The sequence below is a fragment of the Coregonus clupeaformis genome, chromosome 27, assembly GCF_020615455.1.
Source record: "Coregonus clupeaformis isolate EN_2021a chromosome 27, ASM2061545v1, whole genome shotgun sequence".
Classification (NCBI taxonomy): domain Eukaryota; kingdom Metazoa; phylum Chordata; class Actinopteri; order Salmoniformes; family Salmonidae; genus Coregonus; species Coregonus clupeaformis.
In genome coordinates, this window is record NC_059218.1 from 14,480,575 (window position 1) to 14,497,602 (window position 17,028).

Sequence of the window (17,028 nt, forward strand, 5' to 3'; positions counted from 1 at the left end):
GGGTGTGCAGGCTTTTGTTAGAGCCCAGCTCTAACACACCACATTGTAAAAAATCAGCTGGTCAACATGACCTTGATAAGCTCACTTGGGTGTTGGAGCAAAGCTGGATCAAAAGCCTGCAAACCCAGTAGCTCTCCAGATGGAGGGTTAACCATGTGTTGCATACAATAGCCTAACAGTGCAGTTATTTTACTTTGTGGGGGGTTGCACCACCGAGAGCATCCTGACTGGTTGCTTCACTGCCTGGTATGGCAACTGCTCGGCCTCTGGCCGCAAGGCACTACAGAGGGTAGTGCGTACGGCCCAGTACATCACTGGGGCCAAGCTTCCTGCCATCCAGGACCTCTATACCAGGCGGCGTCAGAGGAAGGCTCTAAAAATTGTCAGACTCCAGCCACCCTAGTCATAGACTGTTCTCTCTGCTACCGCACGGCAAGCGGTACCGGAGCGCCAAGTCTAGGTCCAAGAGGCTTCTACCCCCAAGCCATAAGACTCCTGAACATCAAATGAAATGGCTACCCAGACTATTTGCATTGCCCCCCTTTTTACATTACGCTGCTGCTACTCCTTTTTTATTATCTATGCATAGTCACTTTAACTCTACCTACATGTACATATTACCTCGACTAACCGGTGCCCCTGCACATTGACTCGGTACCGGTACCCACTGTACAGTCGTGGTCAAAAGTTTTGAAAAGTTTGAGAATGACACAAGTATTGGTCTTCACAAAGTTTGCTGCTTCAGTGTTCTGATATATTTTTGTCAGATGTTATTATGGTATACTGACGTATAATTACAAGCATTCCATAAGTGTCAATTTTTTTTATTGACAATTTCATAAATTTTATGCAAAGAGTCAATATTTGCAGTGTTGACCCTTCTTTTTCAAGACCTCTGCAATCCGCCCTGGCATGCTGTCAATTAACTTCTGGGCCACATCCTGACTGATGGCAGCCCATTCTTGTGTAATCAATACTTGGAGTTTGTCAGAATTTGTGGGTTTCTGTTTGTCCACCCGCCTCTTGAGTATTGACCACAAGTTCTCAATGGAATTAAGGTCTGGGGAGTTTCCTGGCCATGGACCCAAAATGTTGATGTTTTGTTCCCCGAGCCACTTAGTTATCACTTTTTCCTTATGGCAAGGTGCTCCATCATGCTGGAAAAGGCATTGTTCATCACCAAACTGTTCTTGGATGGTTGGGAGAAGTTGCTCTCGGAGGACGTGTTGGTACCATTCTTTATTCATGGCTGTGTTCTTAGGCAAAATTGTGAGTGAGCCCACTCCCTTGGCTGAGAAGAAACCCCACACATGAATGGTCTCAGGATGCTTTACTGTTAGCATGACACAGGACTGATGGTAGCGCTCACATTGTCTTCTCCGGACAAGCTTTTTTCCAGATGCCCCAAACAATCGGAAAGGGGATTCATCAGAGAAAATGACTTTACCCCAGTCCTCAGCAGTCCAATCCCAGTACCTTTTGCAGAATATCAGTCTGTCCCTGATGTTTTTCTTGGAGAGAAGTGGCTTCCTCGCTGCCTTTCTTGACACCAGGCCATCCTCCAAAAGTCTTCGCCTCACTGTGCGTGCAGATGCACTCACACCTGCCTGCTGCCATTCCTGAGCAAGCTCTGCACTGGTGGTGCCCCGATCCCGCAGCTGAATCAACTTTAGGAGACAGTCCTGGCGCTTGCTGGACTTTCTTGGGCGCCCTGAAGCATTCTTCACAACAATTGAACCTCTCTCCTTTAAGTTCTTGATGATCCGATGAATGGTTGATTTAGGTGCAATCTTACTAGCAGCAATATCCTTGCCTGTGAAGCCCTTTTTGTGCAAAGCAATGATGACGGCATGTGTTTCCTTGCAGGTAACCATGGTTAACAGAGGAAGAACAATGATTTCAAGCACCACCCTCCTTTTAAAGCTTCCAGTCTGTTATTCTAACTCAATCAGCATGACAGAGTGATCTCCAGCCTTGTCCTCGTCAACACTCTCACCTGTGTTAACAAGAGAATCACTAACAAGATGTCAGCTGGTCCTTTTGTGGCAGGGCTGAAATGCAGTGGAAATGTTTTTTGGGGATTAAGTTCATTTTCATGGCAAAGAGGGACTTTGCAATTAATTACATTTCATCTGATCACTCTTCATAACATTCTGGAGTATATGCAAATTGCCATCCAAAAATCTCAGGCAGCAGACCTGGTGAACATTAATATTTGTGTCATTCTCAAAACTTTTAGCCTCGCAATTGTTATTTTACTGCTGCTGTTTAATTATTTGTTACTTTTTCTTTTTCCTTTTTTTTCTAGGTATTCTTTCTTAAAACTGCATTGTTTGTTAAGGGCTTTTAAGTAAGCATTTCACCTGTTGTATTCGGCGCATGTGACAAATACAATTTTGATTTGATTTGTTTCATGTTTTTCTGCCATGCGTAATATGTGTTAGGCTATGTATTGTGTAAGGCACAATTATAATTTTAATTCAGGGTTTTTTCTGTCTTTGGCTCATAAGCCTATGCATTAGCTCTAATATGCCTATGGGTGTTTAGAATTAATCATCATCTTTAGAAAGTACTGTCCATTGCTGTTGTACTTCTTTCATCAAATTGATCATCACATTGAGGTGAGTTTTGAAAGCAGCATACTGTTTGAAGTGTTTGTGATTTTCGATTGCGTTTGCAATGATGTCAGAGTGGTTAGAGGGACAAAAGAGCCCTGAATACCAGGCCATTAGGACCTGATGGTCTTTTGCAAATTCAGTACTACCAAAGCATTTCCAGAGTGCATAAGGGGAGAGTACCGTGACTCAACGGTCATGTGGAATTGTACTGCGGTCATGACTGCTGGACAAGTGGCTAAAATAGTTAATGTCAAGCCCTGAAAGTTGTGAAATATGACACAGCCTTGACCTTTGCCCTCTTCACGCTCAGGTTGACGAGGGCTTCTATCTGCAGAACAGCAACGTGGGCCGCGGGGACGAGAACCAGAACCGGTGCGAGCACAGCGTCTCTCAGGAAAACGGCAACACGACCACAATAACCATGAAGCAACAGGTGCTGTGCTCTTCCACCTTCCCCCAGCAGGAGGTGCTGTCCAGCTCTCTGGAGGCAGAGCATAGGTAAACACTGGCCTGTTCTGACAACAGTAACACTTCTAGCTTGCCAGTTCCTATCTTCTGTCAGGAGTTTGCTGATCTGAAGCAACTGGATAGATTTTTTTTTTAAACCATATGGCAGAAGCTTCCATTTAGCCCATTGGATGGCTAGATGGAGCCATGTTTCACACACTGCACACATCACACATATCCGACCCCTTTAGATCTGCATATAGTGAAGTGGTTGGGGCTAGTAGTGTTGTTGTGGAGGAGCAACATAGCAAGTAGGTGTGGTGAAGCGTGCTCCCCTTTTGTCTGGCTCATGATTGTAGAGGCACAATTTATAAAAAATAGAAATCCTCAAGGTTCACTTTTAATGGTGGCTTTCTCTCTCTCCCAGGTTATTGAAAGAGATGGGTTGGCAGGAGGAGAGTGACAATGATGAGACGTGTGCCCCTCTGACAGAGGACGAAATGAGGGAGTTCCAGGCTATCAGTGAACAGGTAGTTACTCTTCCACCCATTCATACTACAGTATTGGCCACTCCCTTCATAGTACTCATCTGTTACTGAGCTCGTTTGTCATAAAGCACTCATTACCTTGTCACGTGATGTGCCCTCATTAAACAAATCATGATAGTTTACAATAACCATTCTTACATTTCTGAAAAAACGCCTTTAAAAAAGTTTCAATGATCATATTGACGGTCACCTGTCATGGCATTTGTTAACACTCCAGCTGTCTGAATGCTTTCTGACAGCCATTTCCAAGTTCATTGCTGCTTACATTTCTAATTTCAAGCCCCTTGTGCTGAAACCAGTCCCCCACCCACCCTAACCTCACCCCACCCCACCCGATTGTCGTCTTTCCTCTCCAGCTGCAGAAGAACGGTCTAAGGAGAAATGGCCTCTTGAAGAACAGCCCTCCCATAGACTCCCTGGCCGTGTGGAAGACCAGCAACCTCAAAATGGCCACCGACACCACGGAGGAGACAGAGACCAGCAGCAGCGACACCTCTGACGACGATGCCTAAAGCAACCCTCATCAATAACCCTAATCACTACCACCACCCTTAACCCTCTTCCCCCTCTCACCAGAGGGAAGAGACAGTACCCCCCTGCAGCAGAATGGGGAATTCAGACGCCCTCCCCCTTCAAGATATGGACAGATGTTCTGAATGGGCTGGAGAAAGAACACTACTTTATGGCTTTGTTGCAAGGCCCCTTTTGTTGGGGCCGGGGGGGTGTAGATTTCAATGTTGGACTGAATGTTTGTTCCATCACTGAAAAGATTGATGAATGTGAAAAAAAAGGTCAGTTCTGGAGGCTATTGAATAAAAATATTGCAATTCAGTGTATTTGTCTGGTGGAAGTTGTTTAGGTACATGTCATATACCCATCCTGAGTGTCAAAGTACTTGTCTGTAGGTAACCATGAAATTGGAAGTAAAAAAGCGGAACCAGAGAGAACTCGGTTTGTTGTTTTGAATGTTTCTGAAAGTTTTTCCTTGGAAAAAAAATGTTTACTAGCCTACCTGTTTAATTTGGATCCCGTGTCGCGGTTAGCCTCAGTTTCTGAGACCGCTACTATCTGTCCCCGGATACTGCCAAACCCTAAAGTCTGAAGAGCTGCTGCTTGGTGAAGGTTTCCTTGACAGTTTGAACACAGCCCGCGACGTGGTTAGCCCTTGTGGCTGGGACCACGGATAGTCCCGGGGCTTGTGGCTGTTTAAATTCTTGCTGTTTATTGCTGTTTCCATCGGCCCTGTGAGCTGAATTGGCTGGAATTGTGTTGAGTACCAGCGTTAGCCTACGTTGCTACCATCATGCCGCCCAAAGCTAAAGAAGTTGGAAGTAATGGAGAGGACAGTGTTTTGCTATCACAGGTGCGTAATCTTTTAAATCAACAAAAATATGTCTACAACCAATTGTTACAGCAACATCAAAATTGCTTAAAGTGCGTGGTCCAAATACTGGTGGACTCCACTAACAAAAGAATGGACGATCTGACCAGAAAGGTCCAAGATCTTAAGAACAGTTCGAAGTTCTCCCAGGGAGAGGTGGATGTCCTGAAAGAGACTTGCAGCAAGATGACAACAAACTGTAATCCATGCATCAAATGACTGGGAAAACAGACTATCTAGAGGGACAATCCACATTGTTGTGGATGGCATACTAGAGTCTCCACATGAGACCGGGACAGTCTGAAGAGAAAGGGAGAAAAATGATAACCGAAAAGCTGCAAATCGATCATAGGAAGATTGAGGTAGGGCGCCCACAGGTCTGGAAAACCTGTAACCAGCCCAGATGACAGACCCAGGCCGATAGTGGTCAAGTTCCTAAGGTTTAAGGACAAGATGGCTGTTCTGGAGAGAGCCAAGAACTTTAGTGGAACCAACATCTTCCTTAATGAGGACTTCTCCGAAGCTGTGCGCCAGAGGCAGAATTAACTTATCCCAGCTATGAAAGCTGCCAGAGAGTGTGGGGACATTGCTTACATCCGCTACGACAAGATCGTTGTCCTCCCTCCCTCCCAAAAGCCTGGGAAGAGTGAGAGAGCCAAGCGTCCGGGTCAGTAGCTTCAGCCCAACATCACACACAAACACATACCAATTGAGACTCACAAGTGCCTGATTGACTGTATAAGCCAGACAATGTGGTTTTTATTGTTTTTATTATATTATGTATTGTCTATTAATAGCCCATATTAAGATATGTAGCCTTAGAAATAAAGTTCATGAAATCAATAACTTGCTAACATTGGATAACACTCATATACTGGCCATCTCTGAAACTTGCTTAGATAATCCCTTAGATGATACAGCAGTAGCAATACAAGGATACCTACAGAAAAGACACAGGAATGGCTATAGGGGAGGTGTTGCTGTATATGTTCGGAGCCGTATTCCTGTAAAGCTTAGAGAGGATCTCATGTCAAATGCTGTTGAAGTAATATGGCTGCAGGTTCACCTGCCTCACCCTAAAGTCTATTCTTGTGGGAAGTTGCTATAGACCAAGTGCTAAAAGTATCTGTATAATGTGTGTGAAATGCTTGGTAATGCAGGGCTTGACATTTAACCTTTTTTAGCCACTTGTCCTTTGGACAAGTAGGACTTATTTTTTACTTGTCCTAAAGCTCAAGTCACTTTTCTAAAAATATAAAATGGTCTGTAACGCCATGGGACAAAAAGGTGACTGAAAATTGTGTTGAATGATGCAAGGAACCACTGCTGGTCTCTGATCCCATGTACAATTTCCTGCCATAGTGCCCTTGAGCAAGGCACTTAACCCCCCACAAAGTAAAATAACTGCACTGTTAGGCCATGGGTGTGCAGGTTTATGATCCAACCCTGCTCAAACACCAAAGTCAGCTTATCAAGGTCCTGTTGAGCAGCTGATTTTTTACAATGTGGTGTGTTCGAGCAGGGCTGGAGTAAAAGCCTGCACACCCAGTAGCTCCTGGAATATCCTGGAGGATGGTTGGCCACCCTGCAACATTACAATTACAACCAAATACTTATGTCTTTATAAAATAATTCCTTCATTCAATTAACCAGGAATCAAATGGCTAAGGTGGGCGAAGTAGCTAACTGAGATGTTTATTTATTTCTAAGGTTAAAATATGCAGTGTTCTGGGGAGATCTTGACAGCATAGGAGTTTTGTATTTGTATTTATTAAGGATCCCCATTAGCAGCTACTCTTCCTGGCAACATTAAGGCAGTTATATGTATATATTTACATTGTATAACACTTTTCACAACACAGTAAGTGTGTGCCCTCAGGCCACTACTGTACTATCACATATCTACAATACAAAATCCATGTGTACGTGTATGTAGAGTGCATGTGTACAGTGCATTCGGAAAGTATTCAGACCCTTTCACTTTTTCCACATTTTGTTACATTACAGCCTTATTCTAAAATGGATTAAATAAAATGTTTTCCTCATCAATCTACACACAATACAACATAATGACAAAGCGAAAACAGTTTTTTACAACTTGATTGTACAAATTCAATTGATTGGACATGATTTTGAAAGGCACACACCTGTCTATATAAGGTCCCACAGTTGACAGTGCATGTCAGAGCAAAAACCAAGCCATGAGGTCAAAGGAATTGTCCATAGAGCTCTGAGACAGGATTGTGTCGAGGCACAGATCTGGGGAAGGGTACCAAAAAATCTCTGCAGCATTGAAGGTCCCCAAGAACACCGTGGCCTCCATCATTCTTAAATGGATGAAGTTTGTAACCACCAAGACTCTTCTTAGAGCTGGCCGCCCGGCCAAACTGAGCAATCGGGGGAGAAGGGCCTTGGTCAGGGAGGTGACCAAGAACCCGATGGTCACTCTGACAGAGCTCCAGAGTTCCTCTGTGGAGATGGGAGAACCTTCCAGAAGGACAACCATCTCTGCAGCACTCCACCAATCAGGTCATTATGGTAGAGTGGCCAGACCGAAGCCAGTCCTCAGTAAAAGATCCTTGATGAAAACCTGCTCCAGAGCGCTCAGGACCTCAGACTGGGGTGAAGGTTCACCTTCCAACAGGACAATGACCCTAAGCACACAGCCAGGACAACGCAGGAGTGGCTTCGGGACAAGTCTCTGAATGTCCTTGAGTGGCCCAGCCAGAGCCCGGACTTGAACCCGATCTAACATCTCTGGAGAGACCTGAAAATAGCTGTGCAGCGACGCTCCACATCCAACCTGACAGAGCATGAGAGGATCTGCAGAGAAGAATGGGAGAAACTCGCCAAATACAGGTGTGCCAAGCTTGTAGCATCATACCCAATAATATTTGAGGCTGTAGTCACTGCCAAAGGTGCATCAACAAAGTACTGAGTAAAGGGTCTGAATACTTATGTAAATGTGATATTTCCATTATTATTTTATTTCTTTAAATTTTCAAAAAACATCTATAGACCCATTTTTGCTTCGTCATTATGAGGTATTGTGTGTAGATTGATGAGGGGAAAAAAGCAATTTAATCGATTTTAGAATATGGCTGTAACGTAACAAAATGTGGAAAAGGTCCAGGGGTCTGAATACTTTCCGAATGCGCTGTATGTGTGTCTGTGCCTGTGTGTGTCTCTTCAAAGTCCCCGCTATTCCATAAGGTGTATTTTTATCTGTTTTGTTTATCTGATTCTACTGCTCACATCAGTTGCCTGATGTGGAATAGAGTTCCATGTAGCCATGGCTCTGTGTAGTACTGTGCACCTCCCATAGTCTGTTCTTGACTTGGGGATTGTGAAGAGACCTTTGGTGGCATGTCTTGTGGGGTATGCATGGGTGTCCGAGCTGTGTGCTAGTAGATTAAACAGACACCTTGGTGCATTCAGCATGTCAACACTTCTTACAAAAACAAGTAGTGATGAAGTCAATCTCTCCTCCACTTTGAGCCATGAGAAGTTCACATGCATTTTATTAATGTTAGCTCTCCGTGTACATTTAAGGGCCAGCCGTGCTGCCCTGTTCTGAGCCAATTGTAATTTTCCGAGGTCCCTCTTTGTGGCATCTGACCAAAAGACTGAACAGTAGTCCAGGTGCGACAAAACTACAGTTGAAGTCGGAAGTTTACATACACTTAGGTTGGAGTCATTAAAACTCGTTTTTCAACCACTCCACACATTTCTTGTTAACAAACTATAGTTTTGGCATGTCAGTTAGGACATCTACTTTGTGCATGACACAAGTCATTTTTCAAAAAATTGTTTACAGACAGATAATTTCACTTATAATTCTCTGTATCACAATTTCAGTAGGTCAGAAGTTTACATACACTAAGTTGACTGTGCTTGGAAAATTCCAGAAAATGATGTCATGGCTTTAGAAGCTTCTGATAGGCTAATTGACATAATTTGAGTCAATTGGAGGTGTACCTGTGGATGTATTTCAAGACCTACCTTCAAACTCAGTGCCTCTTTGCTTGACATCATGGGTAAATCAAAATAAATCAGCCAAGACCTCTGAAAAAAAATTCTGGTTCATCCTTGGGAGTAATTTCCAAATGCCTGAAGGTACCACGTTCATCTGTACAAACAATAGTACGCAAGTGTAAACACCTTGGGACCACGCAGCTGTCATACCGCTCATGAAGGAGATGCGTTCTGTCTCCTAGAGATGAACGTACTTTGGTGCGAAAAGTGCAAATCAATTCCAGAACAACAGCAACGGACCTTGTGAAGATGCTGGAGGAAACGGGTACAAAAGTATCTATATCCACAGTAAAACTAGTCCTATTTTGACATAACCTGAAAGGCCGCTCAGCAAGGAAGAAACCACTGCTCCAAAACCGCCATAAAAAAGCCAGACTACAGTTTTCAACTGCACATGGGTACAAAGATCGTTCTTTTTGGAGAAATGTCCTCTGGTCTGATGAAACAAAAATAGAACTGTTTGGCCATAATGACCATCATTATGTTTGGAGGAAAAAGGGGGTCGCTTGCAAGCCGAAGAACACAATCCCAACCCTGAAGCACGGGGGTGGCAACATCGTGCTGTGGGGGTGCTTTGCTGCAGGAGGGACTGGTGCACTTCACAAAATAGATAGCATCATGAGGAAGGAAAATGAGGTGGATATATTGAAGCAACATCTCAAGACATCAGTCAGGAAGTTAAAGCTTGGTGGTCGCAAATGTGTCTTCCAAATGGACAATGACCCCAAGCATACTTCCAAAGTTGTGGGAAAATGGCTTAAGGACAACAAAGTCAAGGTATTGGAGTGGCCATCACAAAGCCCGGACCTCAATCCTACAGAAAATGTGTGGGCAGAACTGAAAAAGCATGTGCGAGCAAGGAGGCCTACAAACCTGACTCAGTTACACCAGCTCTGTCAGGAGGAATGGGCCAGAATTCACCCAACTTATTGTGGGAAGCTTGTGGAAGGCTACCCGAAACGTTTGACCCAAGTTAAACAATTTAAATGCAATGCTACCAAATACTAATTGAGTGTATGTAAACTTCTGACCCACTGGGAATGTGATGAAATAAATAAAAGCTGAAATAAATCATTCTCTCTACTATTATTCTGACATTTCACATTCTTAAAATAAAGTGGTGATCCTAACTGACCTAAAACAGGGAATTTTTACTAGGATTAAATGTCAGGAATTGTGAAAAACTGAGTGTATGTAAACCTCCGACTTCAACTGTAGGGCCTGTAGGACCTTCCTTGTTGATAGTGTTGTTAAAAAGGCAGAGCAGTGCTTTATTATGGAAAGACTTCTCTCCATCTTAGCTACTGTTGTATGAACATGTTTTGACAGTTTACAATCCAGGGTTACTCCAAGCAGGTTAGTCACCTATACTTGCTAAATTTCCACATTATTTATTACAAGACTTAGTTGAGGTTTAGGGTATAGTGAATGATTTGTCCCAAATACAATGCTTTTAGTTTTTGAAATATTTCAGACCAACTTATTCCTTGCCACCCATTCTGAAATGAACTGCAGCTCTTTGTTAAGTGTTGCAGTGATTTCACTCACTGTAGTAGCTGAAGAGTATAGTGTTGAGTCATCATCATACATAGACACACTGGCTTTACTCAAATCCAGTGGCATGTTTTAGTAAATATTGAAAAAAGTAAGGGGCCTAGACAGCTGCCCTGGGGAATTCCTGATTTTACCTGGATTATGTTGGAGAGGCTTCCATTAAAGAACACCCTCCATGTTCTGTTAGACAGGTAAGTCTTTAAACAAAATATATCAACGGGTGTAAAGCCATAACACATACATTTTTCCATCAGCAGACTATGATCGATAATGTCAAAAGTCGCACTGAAGTGTACAGTGAGGGAAAAAAGTATTTGATCCCCTGCTGATTTTGTACGTTTGCCCACTGACAAAGACATGATCAGTCTATAATTTTAATGGTAGGTTTATTTGAACAGTGAGAGACAGAATAACAACAAAAAAATCCAGAAAAACGCATGTCAAAAATGTTAGAAATTCATTTGCATTTTAATGAGGGAAATAAGTATTTGACCCCCTCTCAATCAGAAAGATTTCTGGCTCCCAGGTGACTTTTATACAGGTAACGAGCTGGGATTAGGAGCACACTCTTAAAGGGAGTGCTCCTAATCTCAGTTTGTTACCTGTATAAAAGACACCTGTCCACAGACGCAATCAATCAATCAGATTCCAAACTCTCCACCATGGCCAAGACCAAAGAGCTCTCCAAGGATGTCAGGGACAAGATTGTAGACCTACACAAGGCTGGAATGGGCTACAAGACCATCGCCAAGCAGCTTGGTGAGAAGGTGACAACAGTTGGTGCGATGATTCGCAAATGGAAGAAACACAAAAGACTGTCAATCTCCCTCGGCCTGGGGCTCCATGCAAGATCTCACCTCGTGGAGTTGCAATGATCATGAGAATGGTGAGGAATCAGCCCAGAACTACACGGGAGGATCTTATCAATGATCTCAAGGCAGCTGGGACCATAGTCACCAAGAAAACAATTGGTAACACACTACGCCGTGAAGGACTGAGATCCTGCAGCGGCCGCAAGGTCCCCCTGCTCAAGAAAGCACATATACAGGCCCGTCTGAAGTTTGCCAATGAACATCTGAATGATTCAGAGGAGAACTGGGTGAAAGTGTTGTGGTCAGATGAGACCAAAATCGAGCTCTTTGCCATCAACTCAAGTCGCCGTGTTTGGAGGAGGAGGAATGCTGCCTATGACCCCAAGAACACCATACCCACGTCAAACATGGAGGTGGAAACATTATGCTTTGGGGGTGTTTTTCTGCTAAGGGGACAGGACAACTTCACCGCATCAAAGGGACAATGGACGGGGCCATGTACCGTCAAATCTTGGGTGAGAACCTCCTTCCCTCAGCCAGGGCATTGAAAATGGGTTGTGGATGGGTATTCCAGCATGACAATGACCCAAAACACACAGCCAAGGCAACAAAGGAGTGGCTCAAGAAGAAGCACATTAAGGTCCTGGAGTGGCCTAGCCAGTCTCCAGACCTTAATCCCATAGAAAATCTGTGGAGGGAGCTGAAGGTTTGAGTTGCCAAACGTCAGCCTCTAAACCTTAATGACTTGGAGAAGATCTGCAAAGAGGAGTGGAACAAAATCCCTCCTGAGATGTGTGCAAACCTGGTGGCCAACTACAAGAAACGTCTGACCTCTGTGATTGCCAACAAGTCATGTTTTGCAGAGGGGTCAAATCCTTATTTCCCTCATTAAAATGCAAATCAATTCATAACATTTTTGACATGCGTTTTTTTGGATTTTTTGTTGTTATTCTGTCTCTCACAGTTCAAATAACCCTACCATTAAAATTATAGACTGATCATTTCTTTGTCAGTGGGCAAACGTCCAAATCAGCAGGGGATCAAATACTTTTTCCCTCACTGTATATGGCAGACCAATCCGAACTCCTCTCTTGGCATGTCCAGCCCACTCATTATCTCAGCCAATCATGGCTAGTGGGAAGGTTGCTGTCTTTTTCTGTGGCTTAACCAACTAGGCTCGTAATTTAACAATTGTATTTGTATTTACAGATGGCATACAAGTTTGTTATTAAGGCACATGAAAGTTCAAATGTTCCCAGAAGGCATTTCTGCCAAAAACGCATTTTGATTTTTAAAGAAGGTTTACGTTCAAATGGCTCTCCTGTGAAGTCGTGACCAGCGACATACGCCTAGTTTCCTGAAACTAGTCACATTTGTTTAAGCAAGTCAGTCATATCAGCCATGTTTTTAAAAAGGCAGTAAATGAGGCTGAATTAACTGTTTCGCTGCCAGACAAGGCCCCGCTGATAGCCAGGTGTAGCGGTGGTAAGGATTCACTCCATGGTGCTGAAAAGAAAGCTCTGCTGTTGGGACAGCTTTATGTAGGCCCTAACAGTTTGTGGTCACCGTTATAGAACAATTAATGTATTGTTTAGTGTTCTGTTGTATTGTGTAGTGGCTCTGCTGGCATGCAGAGGCTCTGCTGGCATGCATCTAAATTGTTTTTGCGTTTGACCCAAGAAGATTTACATGCAAAAATAACCACTGCAAGGGATAATCTCAAAGACCTAGCACTTTCTACAGTAGGCCTTACCGCTGAGGGATTGCATGGGTTGAAATGTCCTGAACTAAAATGTGTCTCTCTATAGCAGACTAAAGTACACACACAGACACACAAACAAAGACACACAAATAAAAAAAGACTATGTTTAAGGTACAGCCCTGTGGCCAAATACCAGTGACATTCAGTTTTTTTTCTTCTACTGGGTCGTATTCATTAGTGCTCACCGTAGCAAAATGTTTTGCAACGGAAAACGAAAAAAAGTGTAGTAGTTCCTCCCTGTTGCAGTCAGTTTTCTTCCGTTTGATGCCTAGTGAATACAATAGTTTGGCTCACTCCCCTGGTGCCCCCATGAAAAAACTAAGGTGACATTTAATTTCATCCACTTTTATACAGAAGAGCATTTATACATTGGATAAGTAATAAAACATTCTATCAACACAAGCTTTTCCAAATACAGCAACACCATCGCCATTAGGGAGGATAGAGTAAGAATCCGTCATTTACAGAATGCAACATTACAATTACATTAAAATATGTACAGCTTCATAAATACATGGTTGTAAACAGAGACAAATGAGAAAAATCCATTAACAGGTAAGGTCGTCCGGTGAGGAAAGCAACAACAAAAAAAGAACATGGCGAGAGAAATTAATTGTAAAGAAATTGAGCAGTATCCAAGAATAAAATCTTAAAGTTTTACTTTAAAAGCCAAGTTCAAGTCTTTTCAGTGTGGAACAGTTTTATACGATGTACTTAGAACCATAGAAATAGAATGACAAGAATAGTAATTATATTTCTATGGTTCTAAGTACATCGTATAAGATGTATTTTGCGAGTACACATCATGTCATCACGCTGCAGGTTGTGTGTTCTACAGTGCTGTCTTACTTAGAATGGCCAAACAGTGACACAAACAAAGAATCCATGGCAACACTCTATCAACCTGTGTCTATATAATGCATTAATAGAGCCTTCTTTCACACCCATAATGCGCTATAAGAACTGTTATAAGCATTCGTAACAGCTCTTAACTCCTTCAAAAGCCTTTGTCTGGTTTCAAAATGCATTAGTAAATGTGACTCATAGACAGTTACCAAATCAACATTTATAAATAAATCAATATTAAAAACCAACACAGACACTTTAAGAAAGAAGAAGTAACTGGACTTAATGGTGTATGCTGCATTGTGCAAGTCCAGTGGAGAAGAAGAAGAGAGCAATGCAGGGGTCGAAATGATATCATCCATGTCTAGTCATCCCCCTGAAAATTACAAATATATTGCAATATGAAGTCCAAAACATTAAGCATTATGTGTGTGCAAACATACTGCAATTACTGTGCTACTACTCCCATTTTGTGGAATTCCTTCTGAATACCATGGAATATATGGGATTGTGTACTTATGGGCACTCATATGGGGCATACACATTATAGTTATATACATTACCTATCAAGTATTCAAATACAAACAGTATTTTAAAACTATTCAGGTGATTGTCAATGTCCAATCGGAAAAAATATTTAAAAAATATTGAAAAAGAAAAAAGGCAAATATTTTCTAAGTGTTTGTCATTCTAGTAATGCAAATCCTTAAATGGTTGCATTCTAGTAATGCAAATCCGTATTGGTTGTACAATAGACACTTGAAATAGGCAGACTGTAGAGCCGCCGTTATGAAACAGCCTTGGATTGACATTGGATGATGGTGTATTAGAACACAATGGGCCAGATGCAGATAGCCTAAGCCCATGCAAGGCATACATGTCTTGTAAAACTTTAGAATAAAGTCACTACATTTTCATTTGACTAATGCTTTGCTATATATATATATATATATATATATATATATATATATATATATATATATATATATACACACACAGTGGGGAGAACAAGTATTTGATACACTGCCAATTTTGCAGGTTTTCCTACTTACAAAGCATGTAGAGGTCTGTAATTATCATAGGTACACTTCAACTGTGAGAGACGGAATCTAAAACAAAAATCCAGAAGATCACATTGTATGATTTTTAAGTAATTAATTTGCATTTTATTGCATGACATAAGTATTTGATACATCAGAAAAGCAGAACTTAATATTTGGTACAGAAACCTTTGTTTGCAATTACAGAGATCATACGTTTCCTGTAGGTCTTGACCAGGTTTGCACACACTGCAGCAGGGATTTTGGCCCACTCCTCCATACAGACCTTCTCCAGTTCCTTTAGGTTCCGGGGCTGTCGCTGGGCAATACGGACTTTCAGCTCCCTCCAAAGATTTTCTATTGGGTTCAGGTCTGGAGACTGGCTAGGCCACTCCAGGACCTTGAGATGCTTCTTACGGAGCCACTCCTTAGTTGCCCTGGCTGTGTGTTTCGGGTCGTTGTCATGCTGGAAGACCCAGCCACGACCCATCTTCAATGCTCTTACTGAGGGTTGTTGGCCAAGATCTCGCGATACATGGCCCCATCCATCCTCCCCTCAATACGGTGCAGTCGTCCTGTCCCCTTTGCAGAAAAGCTTCCCCAAAGAATTATGTTTCCACCTCCATGCTTCACGGTTGGGATGGTGTTCTTGGGGTTGTACTCATCCTTCTTCTTCCTCCAAACACGGCGAGTGGAGTTTAGACCAAAAAGCTCTATTTTTGTCTCATCAGACCACATGACCTACTCCCATTCCTCCTCTGGATCATCCAGATGGTCATTGGCAAACTTCAGAAGGGCCTGGACATGCACTGGCTTGAGCAGGGGGACCTTGCGTGCGCTGCAGGATTTTAATCCGTGACGGCGTAGTGTGTTACTAATGGTTTTCTTTGAGACTGTGGTCCCAGCTCTCTTCAGGTGATTGACCAGGTCCTGCCGTGTAGTTCTGGGCTGATCCCTCACCTTCCTCATGATCATTGATGCCCCACGAGGCGAGATTTTGCATGGAGCCCTAGACCGAGGGTGATTGACCGTCATCTTGAACTTCTTCCATTTTGCGCCAACAGTTGTTGCCTTCTCACCAAGCTGCTTGCCTATTGTCCTGTAGCCCATCCCAGCCTTGTGCAGATCTACAATTTTATCCCTTATGTCCTTACACAGCTCTCTGGTCTTGGCCATTGTGGAGAGGTTGGAGTCTGTTTGATTGAGTGTGTGGACAGGTCTTTTATACAGGTAATGAGTTCAAACAGGTGCAGTTAATACAGGTAATGATGTGGAGAACAGGAGGGCTTCTTAAAGAAAAACTAACAGGTCTGTGAGAGCCGGAATTCTTACTGGTTGTTGGGTGATCAAATACTTATGTCATGCAATAAAATGCAAATTAACCCTCCCGTTGTCCTAGGGTCAAAATGACCCGCCACTGTGTTGAACCAACTTTATTTAATGTTTATATTTTGGGGATCATTTGTGAGAAGGAGGCAGTGAGACTTTAAAGAAAGTATCACTGCCTCCTTCTCACAAATGATCCAAAAAATATAAACATTAAATAAAGTTGGTTCAACACAGTGGCGGGTCATTTTGACCCTAGGACAACGGGAGGGTTATTAATTACTTAAAAATCATATAATGTGATTTTCTGGAATTTTGTTTTAGATTCCGTCTCTCACTGTTGAAGTGTACCTACGATACAAATTACAGACCTCTACATGCTTTGTAAGTAGGACAACCTGCAAAGTCGGTAGTGTATCAAATACTTGTTCTCCCCACTGTATATATATATACAGTTGAAGTCGGAAGTTTACATACACCTTAGCCAAATACATTTAAACTCAGTTTTTCACAATTCCTGACATTTAATCCTAGTTAAAATTCCCTGTCTTAGGTCAGTTAGGATCACCACTGTATTTAAAGAATGTGAAATGTCAGAATAATAGTAGAGAGAATTATTCATTTCAGCTTTTATTTCTTTCATCACATTCCCAGTGGGT

At 42.6% G+C, this 17,028-nt stretch overlaps 1 protein-coding gene across 6 annotated transcripts in view; it reads left to right on the top strand.

Moving 5' to 3' along the window:
* Positions 1–4,513, top strand: part of LOC121541394 (vasculin) — a 38,737-nt gene extending 34,224 nt beyond the window's left edge. For 5 of the 6 annotated variants that reach the window (XM_041850371.2, XM_041850369.2, XM_041850374.2 and 2 more), the window contains 3 exons: positions 2,929–3,116; positions 3,493–3,595; positions 3,970–4,509. In XM_041850371.2, the coding sequence (XP_041706305.1) occupies positions 2,929–3,116; positions 3,493–3,595; positions 3,970–4,125 (447 nt within the window). In that variant the 3' untranslated portion in view covers positions 4,126–4,509. Of the gene's footprint in view, positions 1–2,928; positions 3,117–3,492; positions 3,596–3,969 lie in introns of all 6 variants that reach the window. The other variant, XM_041850376.2, reaches the window with a different exon arrangement.
* The last annotated feature ends 12,515 nt before the right edge of the window (positions 4,514–17,028 follow it).